The 27,806-nt window shown below is 39.3% G+C and overlaps 1 protein-coding gene across 11 annotated transcripts in view; it reads right to left on the bottom strand.

Moving 5' to 3' along the window:
• Window positions 1-27,806, bottom strand: part of LOC116046942 (teneurin-3) — a 293,082-nt gene that overhangs the window by 3,989 nt on the left and 261,287 nt on the right. For all 11 annotated transcript variants that reach the window (XM_031295419.2, XM_031295418.2, XM_031295417.2 and 8 more), the window contains 14 exons: window positions 26,625-26,729; window positions 24,356-24,486; window positions 21,069-21,238; window positions 20,302-20,428; window positions 11,710-11,907; window positions 11,241-11,300; window positions 10,085-10,429; window positions 8,142-8,386; window positions 7,876-8,057; window positions 6,654-6,856; window positions 5,906-6,016; window positions 5,654-5,796; window positions 5,420-5,544; window positions 4,668-4,798 (listed from right to left, as the gene is read on the bottom strand). In XM_031295419.2, the coding sequence (XP_031151279.1) occupies window positions 4,668-4,798; window positions 5,420-5,544; window positions 5,654-5,796; window positions 5,906-6,016; window positions 6,654-6,856; window positions 7,876-8,057; window positions 8,142-8,386; window positions 10,085-10,429; window positions 11,241-11,300; window positions 11,710-11,907; window positions 20,302-20,428; window positions 21,069-21,238; window positions 24,356-24,486; window positions 26,625-26,729 (2,276 nt within the window). The remainder of the gene's footprint in view (window positions 1-4,667; window positions 4,799-5,419; window positions 5,545-5,653; window positions 5,797-5,905; window positions 6,017-6,653; window positions 6,857-7,875; window positions 8,058-8,141; window positions 8,387-10,084; window positions 10,430-11,240; window positions 11,301-11,709; window positions 11,908-20,301; window positions 20,429-21,068; window positions 21,239-24,355; window positions 24,487-26,624; window positions 26,730-27,806) is intronic.

The following is a 27,806-nucleotide window of genomic DNA, read 5'->3' on the forward strand; positions in this document are numbered from 1 at the left end:
AGCATCATTTTCGGCCGTTTCCCAGCCGTCTCCCGGGGTCCTTTCCCCGAGAAAATAACGTGACATTTACATGAACTGCCGTGAGACTGCATATCCATAGTCCTTTATAATTCTTCTTCATATTTTATAGCCTATATCAGGGGTGGCCAACCAGTTCAGCATTAAGAGCCACAAAAAAACACGCACCATAGCAAAAAGCCACACAACACATGCACGTCCACACTACAACAGCAACAGTGACTTCCAGATCTGATGACAGTCATAATACATAGCAGTTTTCATAGTTTTGTTTTCTTACTTAGACTGACTCAGTGGGAAACCTGACAGTCTTTGTTATCCACAATCCTTTTCAGGTCTTGCTAGAACTAGGTTGTGCCACTCGAAAAGACTCTTTCACTCGTTTGTCACTAGAGGTGCTTTCAAACAATCTGATTCAGCAGTGAAAGGGTTAACGAGGAAGGTGATCTGTGGCAGCTTTTTTTTCCTCGGGTTGCAGAATTTGTCCTCAAAACTCTGCTGCATTATTTTTTATTTTAAAATAATTGGCAAATGTATTGGCAAGTGCATTCCATTTTTTTTTTGTACTTATCTGAAATGTTTCAAAAAGTTACAAAAAATTAAAAAAAATAAATCCACCAATAACACAGCCCCCAGCCACACAGTAAGAGCCTCAAAGCAGCAGGCAAAGAGCCGCATATGGCTCAAGAGCCACAGGTTCGCCACCCCTGGCCTATATTTATACTTTTTACATGTATATACTTGTTTATTTACCAACTTCTATTATTATTTATATTCATTTAATTAATGTCTTGATGCACTCTCTGCTTTGGGGAGAAAAGCTACTCCATTGTGCATTCTCCTTTTATATACACTTATCTTGAGGCCACGAGTTACTATCTTGAGGCCACGAGATACTATCTTGAGGCCACGAGTTACTATCTTGAGGCCACGAGATACTATCTTGAGGCCACGAGATACTATCTTGAGGCAACGAGTTACTATCTTGAGGCCACGAGTTACTATCTTGAGGCCACGAGATACTATCTTGAGGCAACGAGTTACTATCTTGAGGCCACGAGTTACTATCTTGAGGCCACGAGATACTATCTTGAGGCAACGAGTTACTATCTTGAGGCCACGAGTTACTATCTTGAGGCCACGAGTTACTATCTTGAGGCCACGAGTTACTATCTTGAGGCCACGAGATACTATCTTGAGGCCACGAGTTACTATCTTGAGGCCACAAGATACTATCTTGAGGCCACGAGATAGTTATAATTAATTTGTTTTTACAAAGTGGGACCAGGGGGGGCTCCGTAATATTGTTATATGTCGCAGACTGTAACGTTCACGGTAATTAAAACCTAGTCCAAAAAGTTCTATAATTATTAAGCTTTTATTTTTGCCAGATCATATGGTTTTGCCAAAACATATACCTTTTTCTGTTTCCTTACAAATGTAAGTTCTGTGGCCTAGTACTGGGGGGGGTTAAAAACCAATACCCTAACAAACCAGTAGGAATTTAGGACAAGGACTTATTCCTGCGCAGATTCACAGAGGAACAGTGATTATATGCCATCATGACAAAGGACTGTATATTATGTACTCTTACTATACATACTGTAAGTGTGAAGTGTCTTTTTCTGTGTGTGTGTGTGTGTGTGTGTGTGTGTGTGTGCGCGTGCGCATGTGTGAGCTTGGCCGATCAACATCCTTGTAGCTTCTGAATGTCCCAGTGATAAAGGCAATTACTGCACCCAAACTACCAATGTCCAGTACATTCACACTTCAATTACCACTCTGTCGGTTCGAGTCTCTTTCATTTCCCCGCTCATTTTCTCTGCTTTTCTCATAACTCCATTCTGCATGTGCCATACCTATTTTTGTCTCTGTCTTTATTAAGCAGTGTTAATGTTGGTGTCTTTATTTCTCTAAATTTCACTCTCTCAGTCTTTCATTCTTCTGCGCAAGTGTGACTTCCTGATAACCTGTCCACCAAACAAGTGTAAAAATAACAACTATAACTGAGTGTAAGAAAAGAGGAAGGAGCAGAGAATGCAGCTTTAAGCCATAAAAGGCATGCATGGTTGGTTTTGCTGGATGACTCTTTATTGTCTTCTCTCCTCATTATTCTCACTCCATGTCTTCCTACGGCTTCCTCTTTCCCCTTCATTTCCTGATTTTCTTTTCTCTGTAAAAACAGGGTGTCTCTTGATTTCCTCACCTTTTTATTTTCACATGTTTTCAACTGCTTTGTTTCCTTCTCAATTTTCTGAATATGTCTTTTGAATCACAACTTTCTTCCCCATTTTATCTATTTTGTCTTTCTTCTTTATTGTGTGACTATGTATGAAATGCACTTGTCTTTCCTCATGGTCATTTTATTATCATCAGTGTGCCTGTGTTTAGTTGGTAGAGTTACAAATAGTATAGTACACATTTTTTATCTGTAAAATATATGTGTAGCACCTTTAAATATATATATATATATATATATATATATATGTATGTATATGTATATATATGTATATATATGTATGTATATGTATATATATGTATGTATGTATATGTATGTATATATATATATATATATATATATATACATACATACATACATGTATATATATATATATATATATATATATATATATATATATATATATATGTACATACATACATGTATATATATATATATATATATATATATATATATATATATGTATTGTTAGATTTAGTTTGCCTTTTTTCTGTGTATGGAGTTAACAGATTGATGCTGTCATTAGCATTGTAGGTAAAATAAATAATAAAAATATAATAATAAAATCAAATAAATAGTTTTAATACAGTCATGACCAGTGATGTCACAACAGGTAATAACAAAATACCTGTGTCACATGACTTTTTTGCAGTGCAGCAGCTATTTCTGCTCCATGTAGTTAAATGTGGAATTGTATTAGTCTGCTGCTAATACAACAGGGGGCTGTTGCTCTTAAGTCATCTGCATCTGTGATTTTTTCAACCGCAGCCCTTTTTTAAACTTGATCTCGGCACCCCTAAAAAATAATTGCTAAAAAAAAAGTCTGTGTTAATCTTTTGTGGGCTAAGGAGTTCTGCTCTCGGAATATCACAACACCGTGAAACTAAACCCAGAATCTAGATGCCTAGATCATTCAGGAAAAAATTCTGAGCCATTTTCAGATAATAGTGCTTGTCAGCCATTAGTCAAGGCCATTAGGTTTCATTTGTAATACCATCTCACCTTCAGTAATGGCCCTGTGGCTCAGCATTAAAGGACAATTCCGGCGCAAAATGAACCTAGGGGTTAATAACACGTGTACCGAGTCAACCATTCTCTGGGATCTGTTTTCATGCTAATCAAATGTGTCTGTAGCTTGAAACTAGCTACCACAAACTGATGTTTAGCTGCTAACGCTAGCTTTCGGGGCACAGGGTAAATCACTATTTCTACACCACTAACAAGGCTCAAAATAGCACCACACTTAAACGGTAGCATAATGAGGGTCCCTACATGTAAACCGAAGCATTGAGAACTTTGTAAGTGTACAGGCAGTTTATTACAAAGACAGTAGTGTTAATGTTTAAATGTGGCCGCCATCTTGGATAACAGTCATGACCAGTCGAACGACAAACGCTGTGCAACCAGTAACCAGTAACATAGCTCAAACACAGCGTTCGTGATTCGACTGGATTGCGGTAGCTAGTTTCAAGCTACAGACACATTTGATTAGCATGAAAACAGATCCCAGAGAACGTAGTAAGTTTAAAGCAGCCATATTATGCTCATTTTCAGGTTCATAATTGTATTTTAAGGTTTTACCAGAATAGGTTTACATGGTTTAATTTTCAAAAAACACCATATTTTTGTTGTACTGCACCGCTCTCTCTCACTGCTGCAGATCCTCTTTTCACCTGGTCTCTGTTTTAGCTACAGAGTGAGACCTCTTTTCTTCTTCTTCATCTTCTGTACTATCTTTGATTGCACTTGCACATGCCCAGTAGCTCAGATGTAGATCATGTCAGCTAGCTAGCTCCATAGACAGTAAAAGAAAGGCTGTTTCTACAACTTCGGTCAGTTACAAGGCAGGATTAGCTGGGAGACTTCTAAATGAGGGCGCACATGGAAGTAGTTCTTTTGTAGATTATGGTGAACTTGTGTGTGTTGTAGCAGTGCTTTGCTATTGAGAACGAGGTAGCATGCTAGCGTTAGCATTAGCGTTAGCATGCTAACGCTAACGCTATGAGCTAATGGTTGCGGTTAGCCTGCTCGTTTCGGCTTGTGACGTCACAAGCCGTGCCGATTTTGAACAGCTCACCCAGAGACTGAAGGCAGGACACATTCAGAAACCGTATCTCACTCTAAACAGCATGGATGGATTTTTTTCAAAGTTTGTATGTGTGTGGAAGCACCAGAGACACAACATAACACCCCAAATCCCAGAAAAAGTTTTTTTTTTTCATAATATGGGCACTTTAAAGTAAGTTTTTTCAGAATTGTTGGTGTCTTTCTAGTTTCATAATTCAGTGTTTCCATTATCACGATGGTCTAAACTGTTAGCACAGTAGAATAACGTTTGAAAACATCAAAGCTCTGATCCTAGAATCGCCCCTGTTTAACAGTTCCATCTAACGGTATTTAGGATACATACAGGCAGGTCATCCCACAGCTGGCTCTTTTTCATCTCCAGTGACGGCTGCGTCAGGTCAAACTTGGGAATGGGGAATCCTGGGATTGCATTGTGGAGATGGAAGCCAAATGTGACCAACCAGATGTTGATATCTACAGAGAAAGAGAGCAGTGGATGTGGCAAAGAGAAAAATATAAGAAGTTGAAGAGTGGTTTCAAGGCATGTTGATTTGCACTCAATAGAGGCACCAGCAGAACAGATATAAAAATAATAAAGAAGGTGGCTTTGCATATTTCTTATTTCTTCTTATAATAATTCCAGACAAACCAATGTTGTTCCTTTTACAAACATTAAATGCCTCACATTGCTGCAGCTCATTACTATAAAAAAGTAATGTTGCAGCTTCCAATTACTACAACCCAAAATCCATCTGACCCAACTATAATGCTGGATCATTTCATCAAGTGTACTTACTTTCCACCTAGCAGATGGAAAAATATTTTCACCTTACTGTTAACTTTCACGAAATTTAGCTTACAGATAGTGTTGGGCAATGCAGCAAAAGCATAACTACTACTTTATGTAACGTAAAAGTATTAACCACAGTGAATAGAAGTGGGCCCAGAATAGAACTTTGCAGAACAGCTATACTTATACAGCACTTGGTTTAGAACTATTGAAAACTTTTGCTTCAGTTTCTTCTGATGGACCATCTAGACCGAAAAAGTATCTACCTCTTTAGTGCTTTTATACTGTAAATGTTTTCTTGTTACCTGTGACATATTCTTTGACCTGATGAATCTTGCTGATGGGGTTGTTGCCTCGGAACATGTAGAGGTTGAAGGGCTGGGGTTCTTTACCAACATGTGTCCATGTGCTGATGTCAGGAGTGGTCCACCTTCGTAAAAGAAAACACACTCTAATCGGACGTGACAATAAAAAGCTGGAATAGCATCCTGTTGTAGAAAATAACCTCTCAAATGCATGGACTGGACATGAGTGAATACCTTCCAGCGGGGATATCGTAGTCTCTGTCTCCAAAATGCAGCAGTCGTGTCAGAGGATCATACAGGCCTCCATGGAAACCAATTACCAGCACAAAGTCTGGGTTGGAATCAAAGTAAACCTCCCCATATGCCGTGTACTGTACCTACAGTACACACACAAACAGAGAGTCATGAGGATTTGAACAGATACACAAAATACACTCAAGCACTTTCTTCCTTTGCAAGGAAAAACACATTCACACACACACATACCTGTTTAAGCAATAGTCCATTGTTGCTGAAGACAGCCAGAGGGGCCCCAGTGTTATCACATGCAATATAAAACTCCTCTCCACTGCTGATCTCCATAGCAAACACATGGCCCTGTGCAACAATAAACATTACAATTATACACATTTATACACATAATAATAGTGATAATGATGAGTTTTATTTTTGCTGTGTTCTAACTCCACACGATAACAGGAGGGCTATAAATAATGATGACGTGACTGTTATCATTAATGACTGTGGGTGTTGCTGCTGCTGATTCACTAACCATATTCACAGCAATAAAACAAGTTAATCTCTGGCTTTCACTGTGTTACAGGTTCCCTAACCTGTGAAGCAGCAAAAGTGTCGGGATTATTTTTACGTGATAAAGTGGTGCTGCTGCACAGAAAACCATCACCTCCTCTCTAATTGAGATGCTGTGCATTCACTATGTTTTCCCCATGGTCACTGGAGAGAAACCTGCTCCACACAGACTATCATAAATCAAAGGTTGAGAGGGAAAAACCAAAAGTGATTCATAAATAGCAGTGCGTGGGAACTGTGTCCAGAGAAAGCTAGACTCCTCCACATGCAATGTTTTGCCTGTCTCTGGCAGGATACTGAAGAACATTTGAGTGTGGAAAATAAATAACATTTTACATTCTTGTCTTGTCAAATTGGACCACATTGACCAATTTGACAGTATGTTGGCAACGATATCACCATATTTAGAAAGACTTTTAGCTACCTGCAGATCGTAGTAAAAGGACGTGATCTCGGAGCTGGAGTGATTATAGACGTGGGTGATCCTGGTGGGGTAGTTCAGATCAGCGTAGAAGAACTGCAGGTGTTGGCCCAGACTGTTTCTAGATGCCACACGCCGACCCAAACCATCGTAACGGTACTGGATGGTCCAGCTAGCCGCTTTACTGTAGACACGAACTAAAAGACCTGGATTACAGATGATAAAAAGGAAGAACAGGGATGTGAAGAATGGCAAGACAGTTAGATGTTGCTGTTGAAAGCTACTATGTGTGGAATTAAAAAATTGCAGACTTTGGTGGTCCCCAATAGTAGTATACACTTCAGTGGGATTGTTACATTTTTCTAAAATGTTGACATTTTAGAATAAAAACCCGGTTTAAATCCACATCAAGTCTTTTGTGTCAAGTTAAACTTAAGTGAACTTTGACACAAGGTTGTGCTATTGACCAATAACAAGCTGTCTTGACAGTTCTGACCTTAAAGTAAACATAGAGCACAAAATGGAGGAGGCTATTGAGCTGTGTGGCACCATGCACTTTAATTTAACCCTCATCCATCAAGGTCTCAACTGCTCCACAGAAGAGCAATGGCTTTTATACAGTTATGAAGACAATTTGGATTGTACAACAAGGCAAGCATACCTGGTTCTTTTGGGGAATGATTGTACAAGATGTACAAAGAATGTGTTTATGGAATTAGATACACTGGTAAGAGTGAATTATCTTTTACCATATATCCAGCTAATTTAAATAGCTCATAGTATTGTGTGAACAGTTAATTTCTTTTAATATTGTATGTGGCGTTTTCTTTCGCGCGGTGCGAATGTTCCACCAAAACAAGTTCCTTCTTGAGACTATTCTGCAGAGCCACCATCGCTGCGTCCAGAGCTTAGTTTGACGTTTGTGGTTGTTTCAAAAAAAATGCTAACATTCCTATCTCCTATCCCAGAATGTAGCTGTGGTGTAGCCAGACCTTCCTCCACAGCGCTGTGGTGATAGGTCTGGCCATGCGAGACTACCATAATTGTAACTGTCTAGCGCTAGCATGTTCTCAGCCGCTAGTAGTTCACCAGGTAGTCATTATGTCACCAAGCTTCTAGCACGGTCTAATTCATTAGGACACACGGATGATCTTCGCTGTGTCACTTCCTGGTGTGACTGGGCCTTTACACTGCTATGTTGGGCCAACAAAATAATAATTCCCACCTTTGGAGTTGTATTCAAATATCTCGGCTCCTCTCTGTCTCAGGAATCCGTCTTCATCCAGCCTGTACTGAATATCTCCCAGACGAGTGATTCTGTCCCTCAGATCGTAGCGTAGAGGGGTTAACCGACCACTGTTGCCAGGGTTCAGCAAATGCAGGTTTCCATTCAGGTCATAATTATACCTGGCAGGCCAGAAAGTTATACTCTTAACATTTGGCATCATCAAATGATGGGGCTTTTTTTTCAGTTTAATGTTACGATCCTACCTCCACATCATCTTCTCATTGAGGGAGACCGTCTGCAGCTGCCCATCAACGTCATACTCGTAACCATATTTGGTCGTGTTGGCGAATGGTCCAATCTTGATCTCCCGCTTGGTGACTCGGCCCATGTTGTCGTACTGAATGGTGATCCAGTACATCAGAGACCTGAAGATCTCGTACTGGATCTCCTTGATGCGGCCGTGCTGGTCGAAGTGTTTGGTGTAGGTCATCACTGCTGTGGAGATGATCTAAGACAGGGGAAGACAAGTTCAGAAACCAGCAGTTTTCTTCCTCCACTGACAAACAGCTGGAGAGACTATACATGAACGACCAGACAGGACATGGGCAGTAATATTAAACAAGTGCCATTCAGGGAGGTGTTTTTGCCCTGCTTTGTAGACACAAACACATTAAAGAGACCAGTTGTATTTTAGGAATCCAAGTATATAGCTCAGGGCCTGTTTATCAAGACTCTCAGAATCACTCCTAAGAAACAGATTGAAAGTTAAATTTGGACCTAAAACAGTTATTTGAGATTTCTCAGGGTTTCTACAGGTTTCACCAAGTCAAATGTAAGACTTTTTAAGACCTTTTTTAAGACCATTATGACTGAAATTTAAGACCTATATCACGACATCAACAACAAAGTCAGATCTCTGTCTAGAAACATTGTCTGACACAATCACCCATTTTCCTCATTGGCATTATAGGACGATTGGCTGCAAAATAAGTTGCATGTTCTTCTCATTTGTAGTCGTAATACAGCAAAGTTATGTTTGGACTAGCGTCAGAAAGAACTACAACACCACAGAATAAAAAAAAAAAAAACAATCTAAAGCGCTGGGGGAACATTTTAGTGAGCATTAGAGGTAGCGTTACATTGACGCAGGAAAATTAAGACCTGTTTAAAATGATTTAAGACCATAACCCAACAGACCTAAAATTTTGATTTAGAAAATTTAGACTTTTTTTAGACTTTTTAAAACCTACGGAGTTGTCATTTAAGAAATGTTTGGTTTGTGTAGTCCACCAATAGCCTGTTGACGCTGCTTATTTAACCACTACCTGCGGAGGGAGATTACCTGCTGCTACTTCCAACTTGGTGCAATACAATAAAGATTTAAAATTTAGGTTTTTTGGCTTGTATGTTATGGATAACATGGAAGAAGAAGTCACCATTACTTTTTTCTTCTTCTCATCTTTCAAGTGTTCTCATTCCAATACAAACATTTACACGTGCATTTGATTTATCGAGGTCTATTCGCACCGGACTAGTATAGCCTGGGGCCCTCTAGTAATTTCTAATAATTAGGTTGGTCGTCTGTGATCTTAATCCCGTGCGATTTTGCCATGTCTGTACTTTGTCAAGTAAAAATTCTGCCGCAAATGTCTAAATCCCATGAGGTCCCTTGGTAATACTAGTCCCGTGCAAATTGAACATGTTTTTTTTGCAGCGTGAACAATCTGAATAGGTTTGATCACTGTTCTTGAGGGATGTATTTTAAATCTGCTGTCAAATATATCATTCTGTAGAAATGTTCTGGTATGATGTTCTAGCCATATCTCCTACCCCACTGACTAACCCTTGATGCCAGGTGCAGCTCTAAAAAAAATCTCAGTTTGGAAGGACTGGGGAGGGTGAAACAGTAAAGTCACACAATTAAGATTTTTTACTGGGATGTCACTATGTCACTAGCCACCATCCAATCAGGAGGTGGAGGGCTGTGGGTGATGCCAAAGTACACACACCTAACAATAGATCATTTATTCACTTTAACGTTCTGAGTGTGATTTGTCACTGTCTGTCCCTTTAAATGCCTGATTAAATCAAAGTATCACCTCTAACTTCAACGACTGATGCACCTTATCAAGATTTAGGAGGTACGTTTTCTGACTTAACCATCATTTAAGGACAATATACATCAGTGCAGCCAATCCTGTCTTACCTGATTGATATCATAATAGATGACTCCAAATTTCCCAAACTGCTCCACCTTCCCAGATATATCATCAAACTGATAAAGATCGATTGGCAGCGGTGTCTCGTTGATGACAGCCTGCATGCTGGTGACTCTGAAGCTGTTGTCGTAGGTGTAGTCAAAGCGTGCATTCACCATCCCGTCCTCGCTGAAGCGGAATATCTGCCGGTCAACCAGCGGGCCGATCTGGCGATACCGGATTGAGCAGATGAAGCCTTCGCTCTGCAGGTTGACCGTCTTAAGCACACCAGCCGTCTCATCATACGTGAAACTGACCCGTGTTGAGTCATAGAGGATCTCTGCCAGCTTGTTCTGATCAGACAATTAAAACAGAGCAGTATGTGTTTACAATATTGGACTTTGTAGAACATCCCATCCCATTCATCCTGGATCAGCGTCACCATCAGTTAACTTTAATGACTGCCATCAACTAACTTGAGTAGTCTATTCAAGCTGTCAAAGTGCCTGCTGTCTCTGCTGCAGCTGCTGCAGCTGCTGCTCATGCATATCACGCCTCACCACTCTCATAGAGTTCACCTGACTGTGTTGTTCACGGATCGGGCTGTATCTATCTCTCCCTGCCAGGGCTTATGGGACACGAAAAAACTTGAGTCTCGGTGCAAAAATACATCTTCTTTCCATTTATTCCCTATATTATATCTGATTATCCTGTTCAGCATCTTAGGGAAAAGTTGCATTATAATATGCAACTATTCATATGTGGATTGACTTAACAGAAAATGACAATTAGAATTGCAGAACACATTATACATGAATCTAATAGTCCGATCTTTTCTATAAATATAAAATTTGTACTTACATAATTTAAAACATATTTTAATAGTAATTTTCATTGCAAAGAAGGGATAGGATGATACGACTGTGATAACTGTTACAAATATAAAACATTGTTTTTATTACTAATGAACTACAAATGTACTTAAATATAAACAAATCTAAATATATATATTTAGATTTGTTTATAGATTTGTTTTATATATATATATATATATATATATATATATATATATATATATATATATATATATATATATATATATATATATTTTTTTTTTTTTTTTTTTTAATTATGTTAACTCCGTAAAAACAGAAAATCACATACCTGTCTGCGATATTTGTACAGTATACAGCGGCCAGTCCCTAGATGGGCAACTCTGAGGAGCTAGAGAGAGAGAGAGAGAGAGAGAGAGAGAGAGAGAGAGAGAGAGACAGAGAAAGAAAACACACTAGAGATGAGCCCTTCAGTTTTAATATCATTACAATGATGATCAGATGAATGGGTCACTGATCAGACTCATTACACTAAAGATTCATCATGACTGTGAGAATTGACCATGGTGGCACTTGAGATGCAAATGTTCGGCTGCCCTGCAATCACAAAACAATAGACTGTAGGCTACTGTAGAATTACAATCTCTGCTCAAATATAACTCAACACTTATAACTCAAGTGTGTGGTGTGAAAGCTGTTGAAAGCTGTAAAAAAAGAGGAAAATAACTTAAAGAAGGGACAATTCTATCAAGTGATATGAATGGCAGTTTTATCACACACACATGCACGCACTCACACACCTGTCCATCTTCAGAGTAGTCCACAGTAACAGAGGCGTTGCTCTCTGGAGGGGTGTAGATGTTCCTGTAGTATCCTATGGATCTGATGGTCTGCATGGTGTGCCGAGCCACGCTGGGCATGGTGACCGCTGACAGACGGTCCCCAGAGTCATAGTCAAAGATGTACTGGTGCTGGCTGTGCAGCAGCAAGACCATGGACTGTTAGAGAGAGGGCAGAACACAGGGAAACATGTAACATGCCATCAGAGCAGTAAAAGACACGAGCAGAAGAATTATTTTTCTACTATATATATATATATATATATATATATATATATATATATATATATATATATATATATAAATAGTAGAAAAATAATAATATACATATTGGTATGACTGGGGGCAGAGGGGAGCCTCCATCATATCAGGGAAGCACTATAGTGATAGGCAAATATATATAATCACTCAATCAAACATGTAGCTCCTTACACACAAAAGTGGTGTTTATGTCATGAACCTTACATGTGATGTATTGACACTGTGGGACATCCACATCAGTCCACATTATACATAAATGAGGAAATCAAGTACAGTTCTTTCAATTAGCATTTATTAGATGAATATATTGATATGTTTGTGCCATCTGGTGGGGTTGTGTCCCACATGTATGAGAGTTAGACAACTCACCCTACATTTTAAGCACTGTTTGTTTTTATGGCCCTTAATGGACTGCCCCCTTTTTTCCAATAAGGCCTTTAACCCTTCAGGTGTCTGGCAGATATTTAAGGTAATCTAAAATGGAGCATTGCATTAGGTTGGGCAGCTGGCATCAGCTACTTCATTCATGCTTTACTATCACAGGCTCATTCATCAGCTGCTTGGCTACCAGCTGAATGGTAACATCCAATCATAATCTAACACAAATACAATTAATCAGGTGGACTAATCTGCTGATTTACTCTTACCAAGACCGCTGCCACAGCATCCCCCCACTATGCCGCCTTTCTTTCTGCCATCGTCAATTTCAATAAGGATAACGTAAGATTGAACGTTCATGTATGTGTTTCTTCAGCCCAGTATCCTAGAGTCATGTTCTATTAAGGTTTGATGCCAATGCAGGACGTAATGTGCCCTTCATGCAGCAAAGTGGAAAGAAAGGATGTGGAGTTTAGGGCGGTGGGCATGTAGCACATCAAACTTTCATGCAGATCTTAGTTTGCAGGCACTGAACGTAAATAATAATAATAATAATAATAAATATATATATATATATATATAAACACAATTACCACAAAAAGAATGAATAAAAAAACTGTTAAAAAAATTGTAAAAAACATCAGATAATAAAGTTTTTAAATTTCCAAGGGGAATAAAAGAATCTAGTTTGAGGGAAGTTTGCAGTTCATTCCATTTAAAAGGTGCAGAAGTGAGGGATATAAGGTTAAGTACTTACTGGATTGTGTGTACTATAGATACTAGATTTAAAAGAAGAGATTTAAGGTAGTTTGGAAGCTTCAACAGTAGAGCTTTATAAATGAAAAACATGAAATGGCTATTTTTTGTTGACTGTAAAGAGGTCCATCCAAATGATGATAGAGAATAATGATGAGTATGAAATTTGTCATTTGTGATAAAGCATAATGCACTATAATACACAACTGAAGTGTTATTGGGCAGCATGACAATACAGAATATTACCATAGTCAAAGATAGAAATGAAGGATGACTGCACAATGGTTTTAAGGATGTAAGCAATACGAATCTTGAATGACAGTCTGCTGTCCAGCCAGATTCTTAAGTATTTGTATGACTAAGCAAGAGTTATATGGACACCATTTAGAGTTTTAATGGCCGGAAAGTCAGAATTACTGACTTAGGTTGAGAATACCATGTACTTGGTCTTTTTTGCATTTAAAACTAGTCTGTGATTAAGGAGTGATAATTGAAAAAGCATCAAAGGCAGACTGAAGATGAGTCAGAGCATGGGCTAGGGTGGAGCCTGGGGCATATAGAATTGTATCAACAGCATAAAAATGGACATTAAAGTATTGATTAGGAAGAATTATGTAATTTATGTTCAAACAGCAATGGACCAATGATAGACCCAAGTGGCAACCCATTTCTGATGGTTAGATGGCTTGACTGAGTACCATCAGCAACATCAGTCTGAGGTCTCTCTGTAAAGTAAGAGTGGGACCAATTACAGTAAGCATGGCTTCATCAAGACCTATAGACCGTCTACATTTACTGTATATGACATACTGTGGGGTTTTGCAAAATCATCCAATATTGACATTCTTCTCTGGCAATATAGTTGGTCTATTAAGGAGAGTAGCTGCTTCAAAAAGCAGAGCATTTTTCACCAAATTTTGTTGTATAATCAATTTCTATAAATGGTCAATTCCCTGAAGCAAGTGTATCTGACTGGCTGTTATGAGGTCATCAACTGGCTTTTGAAAAAGTGACGTGTACTGGACTTGGTAGTTCAGCTTACTACATAATAGATTAGGCCGCGATCGGACAGAGCGTGTTGCTGGTTGTAAAATGCAAGGCGCACTACACTGCCTTCCGTGTTGAAGATGCCCTGATCAGACCAGTTGCGTCTTTGGGTGGCTTGTGGCTCGGAGGTAGAGTGGTCACCCCATAACCATGCTTAAATCCCAGGCTCCTCTGGCCACATGTCAAAGTGTCCCTGATTAAGACACTGAACCCCAAGGTTCTCCCTGGATGCTATTAGCTGTCCACTGCTCCTACTTAGGATGGGTTAAACAGCATATGACATTTCACTACATTATACTGTGTGTATGTGACAATTAAGAATAAAGTTTGGTTTTTGTTATTCTTCCTGGGCAACCAACAAACATTATTTTGGTGTGGAGTTAAATGACATCAGGTGTTTTTTGAGTTGAGTTGAGTTCAGGGTAAAATATGCCACACACTCAGCAACGCAAAAGTTGTGAGCAAAACGCTTCACTCTCATTGAAAACAAATACAAAAAGTAGCCCCAGGGGCCTTAATACGTATTTGACTGAGCCGGTTCCTGGTGATTGTGCTTTTGTGAGGTTGGTGAACGGGACCACAGGTGGGAATGTTTTTGAACAGTCTCACACAAAGAAAAGAAGGACAGTTATGAAACGATTTTGAAAAAGCAGCAAGTGGCAGCTATGGCCTGCAAATTTTCAACCAACCTTCAGGAAAAAAAGCCCAACATTTCTAAAAATAAGCAGACACAGGTCAAGGAAATAGCTTTCACACTAAAACATAATACAAGACCTGCTGGACATAGATCTATAACATCATTTTTCCTCAACTAGGATGCCCGGCGTTGGGGCCTGAGACTTAGCACGCACAGCTCTTCTACAGGATAAGGGAAACTGGATTTCCTTTGTTGAATAATGGGACACCAATTTCCTCCAGTTGTCCAAAGCAAAAGACAAAGCCATCACTTTCACAAATCCTCTGGGACCCTCCTGCACTGTAGTAGATTAGTAGTGGATGATAATCTGAAATGTGAGGAGAATGCAGATCTAATCTATCAGAAGGGACAGCAGCAACTCTCTTTGTCTGGGAGATGTTTTAATGTGAAAAAAGCCATAAGCTCTCCTGGGTGTGTGCTCCTTGCCTCAGGCAGGCAGAAAAGATCACCTTGACCTCCAACTGAACCGGTCTGAGGAGTGAGTCTGTTAAACTGGCTCATGAGGAAGTGATAGTGTGTTTTTTTTGTGTGCATTTTTTTTTTTTGTTGCACATTTGCTTTAAACTATTTCACTGAATTAAACTGATGAACTTAATGTATGATTGTGCATTAGTGTTTTATGTCTTTTATACACCATGACATTGGGTTTGTGTTGCCAGGAAGATGACTAATTCTTGCATTGTTGACTCATTTAGATTTTTATGTCTGAAACTTATATCGCCCAAATATGTCATCTTTGTTGGTTTCGACCTTTGTATTTATTTGACTGTTCTTTCTTGCATACCTGCAAACTCAGAAGAGCTGAAAAAGGTGACACATCATCCCCCCCCCCACCACAGAAGAAAATAAAGGGAAAACACAACATTTTCCTGGTGCTAAAACATTATATATATATATATATATATATATATATATATATATATATATATATATATATATATATATATATATATATAATATAAAAAAGGAGCATCTTGTTCAATTGTATTTGTCTGTTCAAAAATATAAAACAATAAAAAGTTGATCTACAAAATAAAAAAAAAAAAAGGAGCCCAAAAAAACAGTCGGCGACATTTAAGAACGGCTTGTGTATTGCTAAGGCCACAAGGTCAAAATTAAATGATTTATTAAAAATGGAATAACAATAACTTATAACAGTAACTTATTTCACCAGTAAATTCCTGTTAAGCGACAAAATCAACCAATGGATGGGAAAAAGGTATTTTACAACAACTTTGAATGCAGCACGACGCTGGCATGGCGAATTTCAAGTGAACACAACATCTGTGTTGTTTGTCAGACCGGCAGCTACAGACTGTTGGATCCTCTCCAGTGAAATACAGTCACACTTTTAACCGTGTTTACTCCAGCTGCTAGCTAACGGTAGGCTAACGTTAGCTGCTGTCAGGTGTAGTGTTAACTAACTAGCGTCCCGTGCGGCGATGTTTCAGTTCCCTCTAACGTCCGTTTTCGGAGCATCAGAGAGAAGCGCAGGCATTTAAGTGGCACCTAAATAAGGCACCGAAATCCGCGTTGCTATTCGGTCCGGTAGATAACGGTCGTTAAGGCACCGGTGCCATATTAGCACCGGGTCTCGGACCCCCACCAAAATAAAAACTCTTCGGATCTACACGATTCACGTGGATGACATTTTCCCATTCAAAACGGCAATTTTCGCCGAAAAGCAACTAGTTTGCAGGTATGTTCTTGGGTTTCAGCTGGAAATGATTACACTGCTTGCTGTAGTATCAGCGAAATACATGAGTATACCGCCCACTCAACTGCGCTCATGGTGTTCACCATAAATTACAGTATGTTGTATCCATATAGATGCAGTTATGATGTTGTTTGTGTGTCACTGTGCATGATGAATACTGCTTTTTGACACTGTTTCCCAAAGAGGCTTCCAGGAAGAATTTTCAGCAAGGAAAGAAAGTGACAGATGGAGGAAGGAAGTGAATGAAAAACTAATGCAAGAGAAGACGAGAGTGTGCACAAAGTGACACATGGAGTAATAGAATATGGCTCATTTATTCACCAGGGGGGAATGATCTCTTTTCTCCTCATCAGATCCCTTGTTTTGTGGCTTCCCTTACCCCCGTTTTTTCATCTTTTGTCTACTTCTTTCTCTTTCACTCGTCTTTATTTCAGTCCTTTCTCCCCTTGTCAGTTTCTCCTGTTTTATTCATTATTGACTAGTGTCTTGCTAACATGTTTTTAAACTGCCACTCAAAAATGACCAAGAAGAAAAGACAATTTTTCTTTTTCTTGAATTGCTTCCTTATAGTTTTGTGGTTCTGTTTTCCCTTTTTTTGCCTCCAGGTCCATTTTTAAATATACTTATTTAGATCATCAAAATGTCTATTATAACTAATCACGTGCTTTGTTATATTAATCTACTTTTCCTACATATTATTTGGTAATTTACTTTAATTATTATATGAGCCATATCTGTCAGCAGTTACCTAAGAAATATGAGTCATTGGTATTGATCATGTAGAACCACCACAATTGGTGCAGTCGATTCTTTAGATGCTAAGATACAGTTTCTCTATGATGTTGGCTCCAAGAAGAACGTACACTGTATACAATGTGAGACTGTCCTCAACCAAAAACAAGAACAACAGCCTTAGTAATTTTTCCAACACTTAAATTGACCAATAGTTGACATTTTCCTGACACCTGCTTGTTTCGGCTTGTGACGTCACAAGCCGTGCCGATTTTGAACAGCTCACCCAGAGACTGAAGGCAGGACACATTCAGAAACTGTATCTCACTCTAAACAGCATGGATGGATTTTTTTCAGAGTTTGTATGTGTGTGGAAGCACCAGAGACACAACATAACACCCCAAATCCCAGAAAAAGTGATTTTTTCATAATATGGGCACTTTAACACTAGAATCGCCATAGCCCACGCCATTAAATATATATCGCTATGTTTCACTCCTGCCTTGACTTTTCCTGAATACCTATTCCTGTATTGTCATAATGATAGAATACCGTTTAGAAAACCAAATAGATGGGATATTTTTTTTTTCTAGCTATATAATTAATCATTGGATTATAGCAAAATACGGATCTTTTTTCTCAACGTGTCTTAACGTTTTATGGTGTGACTGCGCTTGGTTTCTGCGTTTGGAGAGGCATCTCAACAGAATGTAGGTCCAACACTGATTGTTCACTGTTACATTTTAGTTGAATTTAAGCGTCTGTCTATTGCGTTCCAAAACAGCCGTGCCGTGATTGGATTTCATAAAGGCGAATTGTTAAATTGTTACAATGTAACTTAAAAACTTTAAAAATAAACATATGTGTTTTAGAATATAAGGTTCAGCTTCGGCAGCTTTACCTATGTGCTAAAATATACAATGACGATAGTGACAAGCAACCAGTGTTGAATTGGTTATATCCCAGCGTCCTTTGCTGAATGGTCTCAATGTTTTATTGTTTTATTTCATATGAATACTAGTTTACTAGAGGAGTAACTTAGTATTTGAAGTAATGCAGTAATGCATGAAGTGTGCATTTAGTTTCCATGCTTATTGTGTTTCCACAACAATGTTAGTGTTTGTAAATCTACTGAAATGGCCACCACACCATAACAGAGGAGTGGGATGTATAAGATGAGAAAGCAGAGGTTAACTCCTGTACGTCATGGCTGTAAAAATCAAATGGTGTCTGTACTTTTTTGCTAAGTGCAAACTTGCACGCAAGGGGAGGGTCATGCCACTTTTTCAAATTGTTTTGGAGGGTCATAGGAAAATTATTACTGACGAGGGCAGGGTCAAGTCTTTTTAGGTTAGAGGCCACAAAACTCCTCCGGTGGCCCCTTAATTAAATAACGAACAGTCCCTTATTGACTTTAGACCAGGTTGTTGTTGGTCAATGGCGAGATCACTTTCTGCTGCCTCAAGATAGCAATACGCCAAGAATGCACCTGAACACTCCCTGTAAGACCAGCACGCCCATGGGCGCAAAGATGGGCGCAGGTGCATTTGCTATTTAAACGACGTGGGCACTGGACGGTCTTAAAATAGCAAAGACACTTGCGTCAGGCTTTGCGCCGTGCTGCGCCGGGTGCAAGATAGGGCCCTTAGGCTTCATACATGCCCTGACACAGAGCAGGGAGAGGCTGCAGCATGATGACAAATACTAGTCTTAGCCCCGGGCCCGTTTAATACCAGGTTTCGGTACCCATTCCTAAATAAAATCATTTTTATTTATCGCGTCTTTTGCGATGTGTTCATTGCGCATGTTCATATCGCATATGTGGTCAGCACTACTACAGATGCATTGTAAACACCACCACTGACTATCCCTGTAACAATTTACATGGTCTAGCCATATACTAGGTTTTGACCTATTGCTTAGAGAGTTTTTATTGCCCTGTACAAGAAAGTCATACATTTTAAAGCCATCTATTTTCACTAGTGAAATGTCTCTCTGTACCCCCTGGGAGCACTGTGGTCATTGGGAAAAACTCAGAATTTCCAAGTGTAAATTAACAGATGCTACTTTGTCATTACACAATATTGAATTACCATCCAATGTCACTGTAAGCCTGCCCATTTCAATGCACACTGATAGCTTATTGACTTAATTGGCGTCCTCATCCAGTAAGTTCCATTCACATTGAAATAAAGTGAAAAGAGCCAGTGCTAAATTAGCTATAAAATCCAAGCTATATAAACTATGACATCCTATGAAACTCCTCTCTCTAGAGGAAGTGAGCTGTCTGTTTGTAAGTAAGTACAGTCTTTGTGGCTGGTTGTTATCCTCACTAACTTTGTGACAGTACATTTTACTCAAGGGAAAAGCCTCAATTAGTGTTGCTTACTTTGACCAGAATTTATAGCAAACGCAGTAACCTTGCTTTGTGTGTGAAAAAAAAACAACCCAGAACAAACTGTGTGTGTGTGTGTGTGTGTGTGTGTGTGTGTGTCTGTGTCTGTACTTTGGCATGTCATTTATCTTTTTTTTTCATCATGTCTCTGCAGAGTTGAGCAGCATCTCTATCACAGTACCTCCTTGAGAGAGAGAGTGTGAGAGTGTGTGTGTGTGTGTGTGTGTGTGTGTGTGTGTGTGTGTGTGTGTGTGTGTGAGAGTGTGAGCATGCGTGTGTGGTATTTGATTCTCCTGAGTATGCTGTAATAACACAGGTAATGCATTTGCAGCACTACATCATTAAAAAAAATGGGAGACTTTTTCTGTCTTGTTCATCATGAACTACACAGAATATACATAAAGATTGATACTCACACAGTGATGATACAACGATGATACATGCACACATCTGTTCCTAATTAAAGCCTTTGAAGTGAAATTCTGTCAAACTAAATGGTTTCCGTTGTGTATTGTGTATACTGTAGTTAGTGATGTGTGTGTGCATGGCTTTCAGTGTGTCCTCCTGTACCTTATCCAAGTAAGTGTAGCTCCACGTCTTTCCGTCAGCAAAGACTCGAGAGATGATTCTTCCCTGACTGTCGTACTCCCACCTCTCTGTGGTTGGACCCCTCTGGAGGCCTGTCACCTGACCAGTACTACACACACACACACACACACACACACACACACACACGGTTAATATGTGGCCATTCAAGCCATGTCACTGTCAATTGATAAATTAACAACCCTATGTCATTGTATTAGTGCCACAGCTAGTTGGTGGCACAGTGGCAAGTATGCACTGCTGAGTACTAGATTCCATCCTCTGTGTGGAGTTTAATTGTTTTTTTATTTAATTGAAAAAATTGAACTTAAGCTTCGTGAGAGTAGAATTCATGGCAGAGCTTTTGTATTGGATTAGTGTACCTAATAAAGTGTCCAGTGAGTGTATCTGGAAAAATGGAGAAATATGTGACTGTGCTCAGCCAGTACTTTTAAGATTTTGCCATCCATCCATCCATCCATCCATCCATCCATCCATCCATCCATCCATCCATCCATCCATCCATCCATCAATCCATCAATCCATCAATCCATCCATCAATCCATCCATCCATCCATCCGATGCATACAGTAGACCCTTTTATTAACTGAGACCCTGTTGGACTTTCCTTCAGAGCCCAGTGGCACTAGTCTATCAAGTCTTTAACCTATACGTTACAGCTTTCTGTAATTGAGTGAAGTAGTTGAAGGACACCCTAAAATCACAAATTGCCCCATTATAGAAGCACTTACCTGGAGTATGTCAAGTTCACTGACAGTAGCTTGCTGCTGGGAACCCAGAGTGTCGGATGGCCCTGCGTGTCATAGATGATCTTCAGCAGGAACTTCCTGTGGTCATCATAAATCTTCTCTGTTCGCAGCGACCGATCGTAATCCACAGACAGCAAGTTCCTACCATTCACCTGAAGGGGTTGAGACAAACAAACAACCTATGAATAAAGAAACTCTTGTGATCATATACATCTTTGCTCAGCTGAAACATGGAATGCTATCTGACACTGATTATTTTACCTGCTCCCTTCAAAGTGTGAACATGACTAAAATCATAACGGCCGTTAAAGGCCCCTACATGCTGCAATGTTGATTTCATATTGATGTAAAGATCAATGATCTTGATAAAGATGTTGATCTTTTGGGTAGCACGACCATGCTCAGATCATGAAACTTTGCTCCAGTGATGGAGCAAAAGGTTACCAAAACCTGAGGGAATCAACCAGCTAATTTCCTGACAATTTAGACAGACAGACCGACCAATCAACAGAGTGACAGGGGACAGACAACGACTCAACAAAGTCTGCTTTTCTCTTCTTTTAAATTATTGGTCCACAAAATAAGATATGATAAATATAACAATGAGAATGCTTCAGGATAAAGGATTAGCCAGCTGGCTAAACAGACAAACAATAAATAAGCCCAGCTGTTAAATTATTAAATTCTTGTTAATAACTGGCTGTTCAATTCAACATATGCACCTCAGTCAGTGAATTAAAACAAACTTCTGATCCAAGACCAATAAAACACTGTAGCATCACAGAGCCAGCTGGCTACTCTTTAGCGCTTTCTAAATGACGTGCTGTTTGTTCAACCTCCGATTTACGAAGACAGATAACCCAGGTTCAGAGCTAAACTCACCTTATGACTCCTTGAAGCAAGGGGACATACTAAGAATTAGCCAATCGATTGTTTTACAGACCTGTTTCATTAAAGAGAGAGTCTTGCTGGAAAATGTTCAAGAGTCACTTTCCTCATCTTTTTATTTAGCCACTCATTCATTCGCAAATTAGCACCAGTCGAATGCAGCGACATGAATAAAGGGGCCAGAGAAGAAGACTATTGGGACGGTGGCTTGTTGCCAGCTGGAGGAGAAACAAGACTGGATAACAGCCAAAAGCCATGCAGAGTGTGAGCTGCACCATATCAGGGGAAACAAATCATTTTGCAGATTGGCATGGCCTGTCATGTTCATAATGGAGCGGAGCACACCGTGACTTCTATTTCAACGTACCACATAGGACTCTCTGATAGTCCTACTTCCCTTTGCATAGATCACTTTACCTAACTACCTGGAATGGAAAGGCACTACTGGATGAATGTCTGGGGTGTATTTACTGTAAAACTACAGGTTTGGTCATCAACCCAATCTCAAGCCAAGTTCAGCACATCCTGGGTTTTTCTCACTGTAGTCCCTTTCTGGGTCCTCGTATGTAAGAAAGAGCACCAAGCCCATGAATTATCTACTGATTTTTAAGGCTGGCCCTCAATATTGGACTATTCGCATAGTGGTTCATTGGGTAGGTGTTCGATTTTCAATTTAGGGATTTGAATATTGTTTTTCTTTTCTTTCAAAACTGTAATATCAGAATCCTCAAAAAATGGAAATGAACTTTCAAAAAATGTGCATGCAGGCTGAAATTCTCTGTGGTGTTTTGTCGGGATTGAGCAGCTAAATGTCTGCTAGCCGCTGGCTAATTCATGCAGCGCTGTTCTGTCCATCTCAGCAGAGAAGGGGGAAATGTCGAGTTATAACAAAGCAGTCTGATGCGTAGACATCCGTGTGGATATACTGCAGCAGCCGGCTGTCGTTCAGGCGATTTAATGAGGGTAGAAATAGTACGCCCGTGGGTAATTCCACTGCACGCTGGCCGGCTGAGTCCTGATCAGAAGCTCCTAATATTAGCGATTGATTAGTACCGAAGCTTCGAAGCACAAAAAATAATATTCGAGACAGCCCTACTGATTTTGCATCATAGTTTGAATCCACTGTATGTCTTTCACCCATACATTATTGACAATAAAAAATACTATAATAATAAACTAACACATCTCAGGATTAAAAATCCATCACTACTGTTCTACATTCATTCAATTCATCTCATAAAACTTGGCGCCGTTGACACTCTGACAATAGGCGTTTTCATTATTTCATCCAACAAGCTGCTCTACCATGCAGTTTCCCATTCACTCGCATCTTGTGCTCAATGCACATTCCTCAATAGGGTTAACACACCGTATAAAAACAGTATGAATATTAGCATTTAGCAGAATGGCTGGACTCAAGTTCACTGCTGTTCATCCAGCCCCACAATCACCCCATCATCATTAATGCCTCAAATTGACATCTTGTTGCTGCTGCAGCACAGTTGGACTGCCATTGTGTTAGTGAAGACAAATTCTCATAACCATGACACAAACATGTAGCTGACACGTACAGTAAACTGTATTTATGCTCACCTTTGCACACCTATTTTTAAAACCACATCTGCCTGCAACTCATTATTGCTAGCTCACAATACAACACTCCCCATTACCACTAGTTGACCACCCATGTTGTTACATTCATTAGGGTTTATTGGACCATGCTGAGAATGGCACCGCTGTGTGGATCAAACTCTCCAGAGGCCACATGACTGTGTGTGAGTTTTCTCCTATTAGACTGGGCTAGTTAGAGAGCACTTCATGTAATATTCAAGCGCTGCAGACAAATCACTGTCCCTTCCTTCTCTTCAAATAGCTTGTGAGAACAACAGTCACAGAACAACAACAAACCCCTATGTAGCCCACATCAAGCTGCTCACAGAGGGGGACAAAATGAGAGGAGTCATAGGACTCAGTGATTTGTGAGCAGTGTTGCATTAAAGCAATAATGTGTTGGATTTACATCTAATGTCCAGCTGGGGCCACACTGTGTGCAGTGCACGGTATGTTCTATAACCGTCTGTGTGTGGGTTTCAAACAGTCAAAACACATGCAGGTGAATTTAAATTGTCCGTAGGTGTGAATGTGCTAGTCTATACAGTATGTGCTATCCCTGTGATAGTAATCATATATTTATACAATAAATACATGATTAATTAAACTGGTCCCTATCCATTGGACAACATGGACTAAGCCAAATCCCATTTTCAATGAAAGAACATGCATGTCAGTCTAACCCTATTTTCTCTATCATTTAAGAAATAATGCCAGCAGTCAGTGATGAAAAGGCTTTCTATTGTTCACTTTTCACGGAGAGCACTCACCCTGAGCTTTCTACCAAAGACAATGACTTTTCCACGTGTCTGTTCCTTCCTGAACCTCCACTCCACCAGGTTTTGGCCATTCTCTCCCGGCAGCGTCATGTTGCGTCGGGCCACAGTTGGGTTAGCAGCACCTAGAAATGGAAATGAAAAATACATGAATACCAACAATACCATACTGAAAAAAACAAAAACAGAATATGCAAAGCAAAACAAGCAGTGAATTAATATGTGCTGTTTACACGCATGACATCTGCTGTGTGTGTAAATGTTAGAGTGGAGCCTGCTGAATGCTTAGTTTATTTGACAGTTTGATAATTATCAAGAGTCACTCCCTGTAAAGGAAATCAAACTATTGCTCTTTTTTAGATTGTTTCTAACTTCATTGCAATATCCTGGGTATTGTACCTTGTGCACTACCTGTGAAGCTGCACTTTTTTATAGTGCATGGCAGATCATCCTAATCATGCTAGTAATATATTACTGAGCTCTTTTCTTTATCAAGTGCAACATAGTTAGGGCTGGGTATCAGTACTCAATACTTTGGGCAAAATAATCCAGTACCAAGAAGTATTGGAACTTCTTTTGTCAAACAATACCTGCATCCGATCCTTTTTGTACTCAGATCCAGAAAAAAATGATTACTTGTGTGGTTTTGCTCGCAGCCAATCACCGCAAGCGTTTTTCAATTTAATGCGACATGTGATTGGCCCAATACTGCAGCAGCTAGTAATGGAGGCATGTTACGCAAATGTGTGCTTCCATTCACATGACGGGTATCAAATGAATAAAAAAAAAAGGTATCACATGAAGTACTCTATTGGTATCGATATCACTTTAAGGGTATTGGTATCCTAATTCTTTAAACGATAGCCAGCCCTACATAGTACATGTCTGCATGGATTTTGATCATTTACGGAACCATTAGCCTCTCCGGAAGGTTTAATGTCTTTAATGTCCACTTCAGACTCTGAGGACTCTGACTTAGATCTCAAGATGGGCTTTGCATATGGTTTAAATATTTTAATGTAGTCCATTTAATGCAAATCACATATCATATCAATCAATTTGAACTGCTACTAACCATGTTCAAAAGCATGCTGTAGTGTTTTAGCTTTGGGCCATTACATGAAAATGAGCCTGCAGAGATTTGACACTTGAGTTGCTCATTAATCACTGTAAGCATCACTTCTGTATTTATTGTTGTGAATGTTATATTGCTGCAGTTTGGTAGGTCAGCTGCTAATGCAGGCTTGTAAATCCTAAAAGTCTGCACTTCATCACCATGCAATGATAAAATGACATATTTATTATGACAGATGACCTACAGTACATGCAATACGTTTTTTACACTGTACTGTCATGAATGCAAACCAGTGGCTATCTAAAAACATAGACACACTACTGCGGTGCATTGGAAAATAGTCAGCAAACAAAGACAAATATAAAAGATTTGCAGTAAATGGACAAAAGTGTGAAAACACTGGTACGACTTGAAAGATGATCAGATCAAAGGCATTAACCCTCTGAGGTCTAAGGGCATTTTCACATAATTTCTTAAATTTTGCACATAATTGATCCCAATGTGTTTCATATCAAAATGTTCAGAGCAAACTCAGCTTTCCGTATAGTGGCGCCCACAATGTGTAAAGAGATAATTTGGTGCTAAAGCTGAAACGTTGATGTTGGCTTTTTGAAAGTCCTCAAATCTCAAAACTTCTGATGTGTTGTATGAATTGTTTTGGTGCTTGAAATGAGTTTACCAAAGTCTTAGGTTCACAAAGTACTGTAATATATGATAGAAATAGTAGATAAATGTCTGAAATGAGATATTGTAATATCACTTTTTGAGTAGGAGTTTTGTCAAACATCGTTTGGACGCGCCGGTGTGTCTTTTGTCCTCAGAGGGTTGTTAACATGTGATACTTTGTGTTATTATTGTGATATTTTCTGATACTCTCAGAGAAAACCAAATCCTATTGTGTCAAATCAAACTGTGAGCTGAAAAGGACACTGCATTTCCAGGCCACTGCATTTGTGATACAAAAACTCTTAGCTTAACACATTTATATGGAAATCTGATACATAGCGTACTGAGCAATTTATAACTCATAAGCTGTTCACGAAGATAGCCTATACACATACTGCATAGTGTAAAGCAAGCTAAAGTAATTTAACCAATGTCAACCAATCTGTAACATAATCCTTTTGACATGACACCTCTGATTAGTCCACATTATATATTCTGGGTAATGTGCTCAAAACTGCATACCTGCCAGTATATGGGGCTCTGTCTGGTAGTGTGTGTCCATCCCATTGGCATAGATAACCCTCAGTGAATGGTCATTACCCACCTGGTAGCTGTTACGAAGCTGGTCTATATGACAGAAAGACAGAGAGACAATTATCATAAATTTATTCAAAAACATAGTATCAAGAGACTTCTCACAGCAGACATTTTAGGTGCTTCTCATAGCCCTTATTTGATAGCTCCTCGACTCCTCGTGTCCTCGGCTGAACCGGAAGTTGTTCTGTCCCTCCTCGGTGAAGGCCGTCTGCGTGCGTGCGTGCGTGCGTGCGTGCGTGTGTGTGTGTGTAGGGCTCCAGACTAATGTTTTTCACTAGGAGCACAGTGGCCCCCAACTGAAAATGTAGGGGCACACACCGTAAATCAACATGCTAACCAAATATTCACATTTCTACTAATTTCCACTGTATTACTAATCAATACTTTGATAATAGATGCAGAAATTACAATGTGCTGTTTCAAATTCAGTGTCACTTTTGAAGATGCAACATAGAAGGTTAACCGACAGCACCATCGCTGTCATGAAAAACAAAAACAAAAAAATATATATACCAGCTCTAGTCTATAATTACAATGATTTCAACTTAAAATTAAACATGCATTGTTTAGGCTACTACTGAACCAATATCGGTACCGATACCTGAAATTCAGTTCCGTTACCCAACGGTACCTTTTTTTTGGTACTTTCCCTCTATAATTACAAAACAATTATTTCAGTTGTAAAAAATATTGTCAAACCTATTTATCCTATGTACTTAGAACATTATGTTATTTTATTAGAATATGTTACACTTGAAAGAAATTAAACAAAAATAAAAATAAAACCCCTCCCTCTCTCCTCCCAAACCCATCCCTACAACCTATTAAATTGAATAATTATTCATTTCTTACTCACTGTAACTTTTATTCTTGTATTTGTATATTCTTTTTTAGCCTGTTTTATTTTCATGACCGTTTTTAACTGCTCTTTAATGTTTCATGTAAAGCACTTTGAATTGCCTTGTTGCTGAAAGGTGCTGAGAAATAAAGTTGCCTTGCCTTACAACCTCAGCCTGTCAGTCATTCACCAGGGCACAGAACCACTGTTGTGCCTGCTTAGGAAGTGTAAAGTCAACAGCACCGCGACCGCTTTCGGCTCTCCATTAA

This window comes from Sander lucioperca, chromosome 4, assembly GCF_008315115.2.
Source record: "Sander lucioperca isolate FBNREF2018 chromosome 4, SLUC_FBN_1.2, whole genome shotgun sequence".
Taxonomy (NCBI): domain Eukaryota; kingdom Metazoa; phylum Chordata; class Actinopteri; order Perciformes; family Percidae; genus Sander; species Sander lucioperca.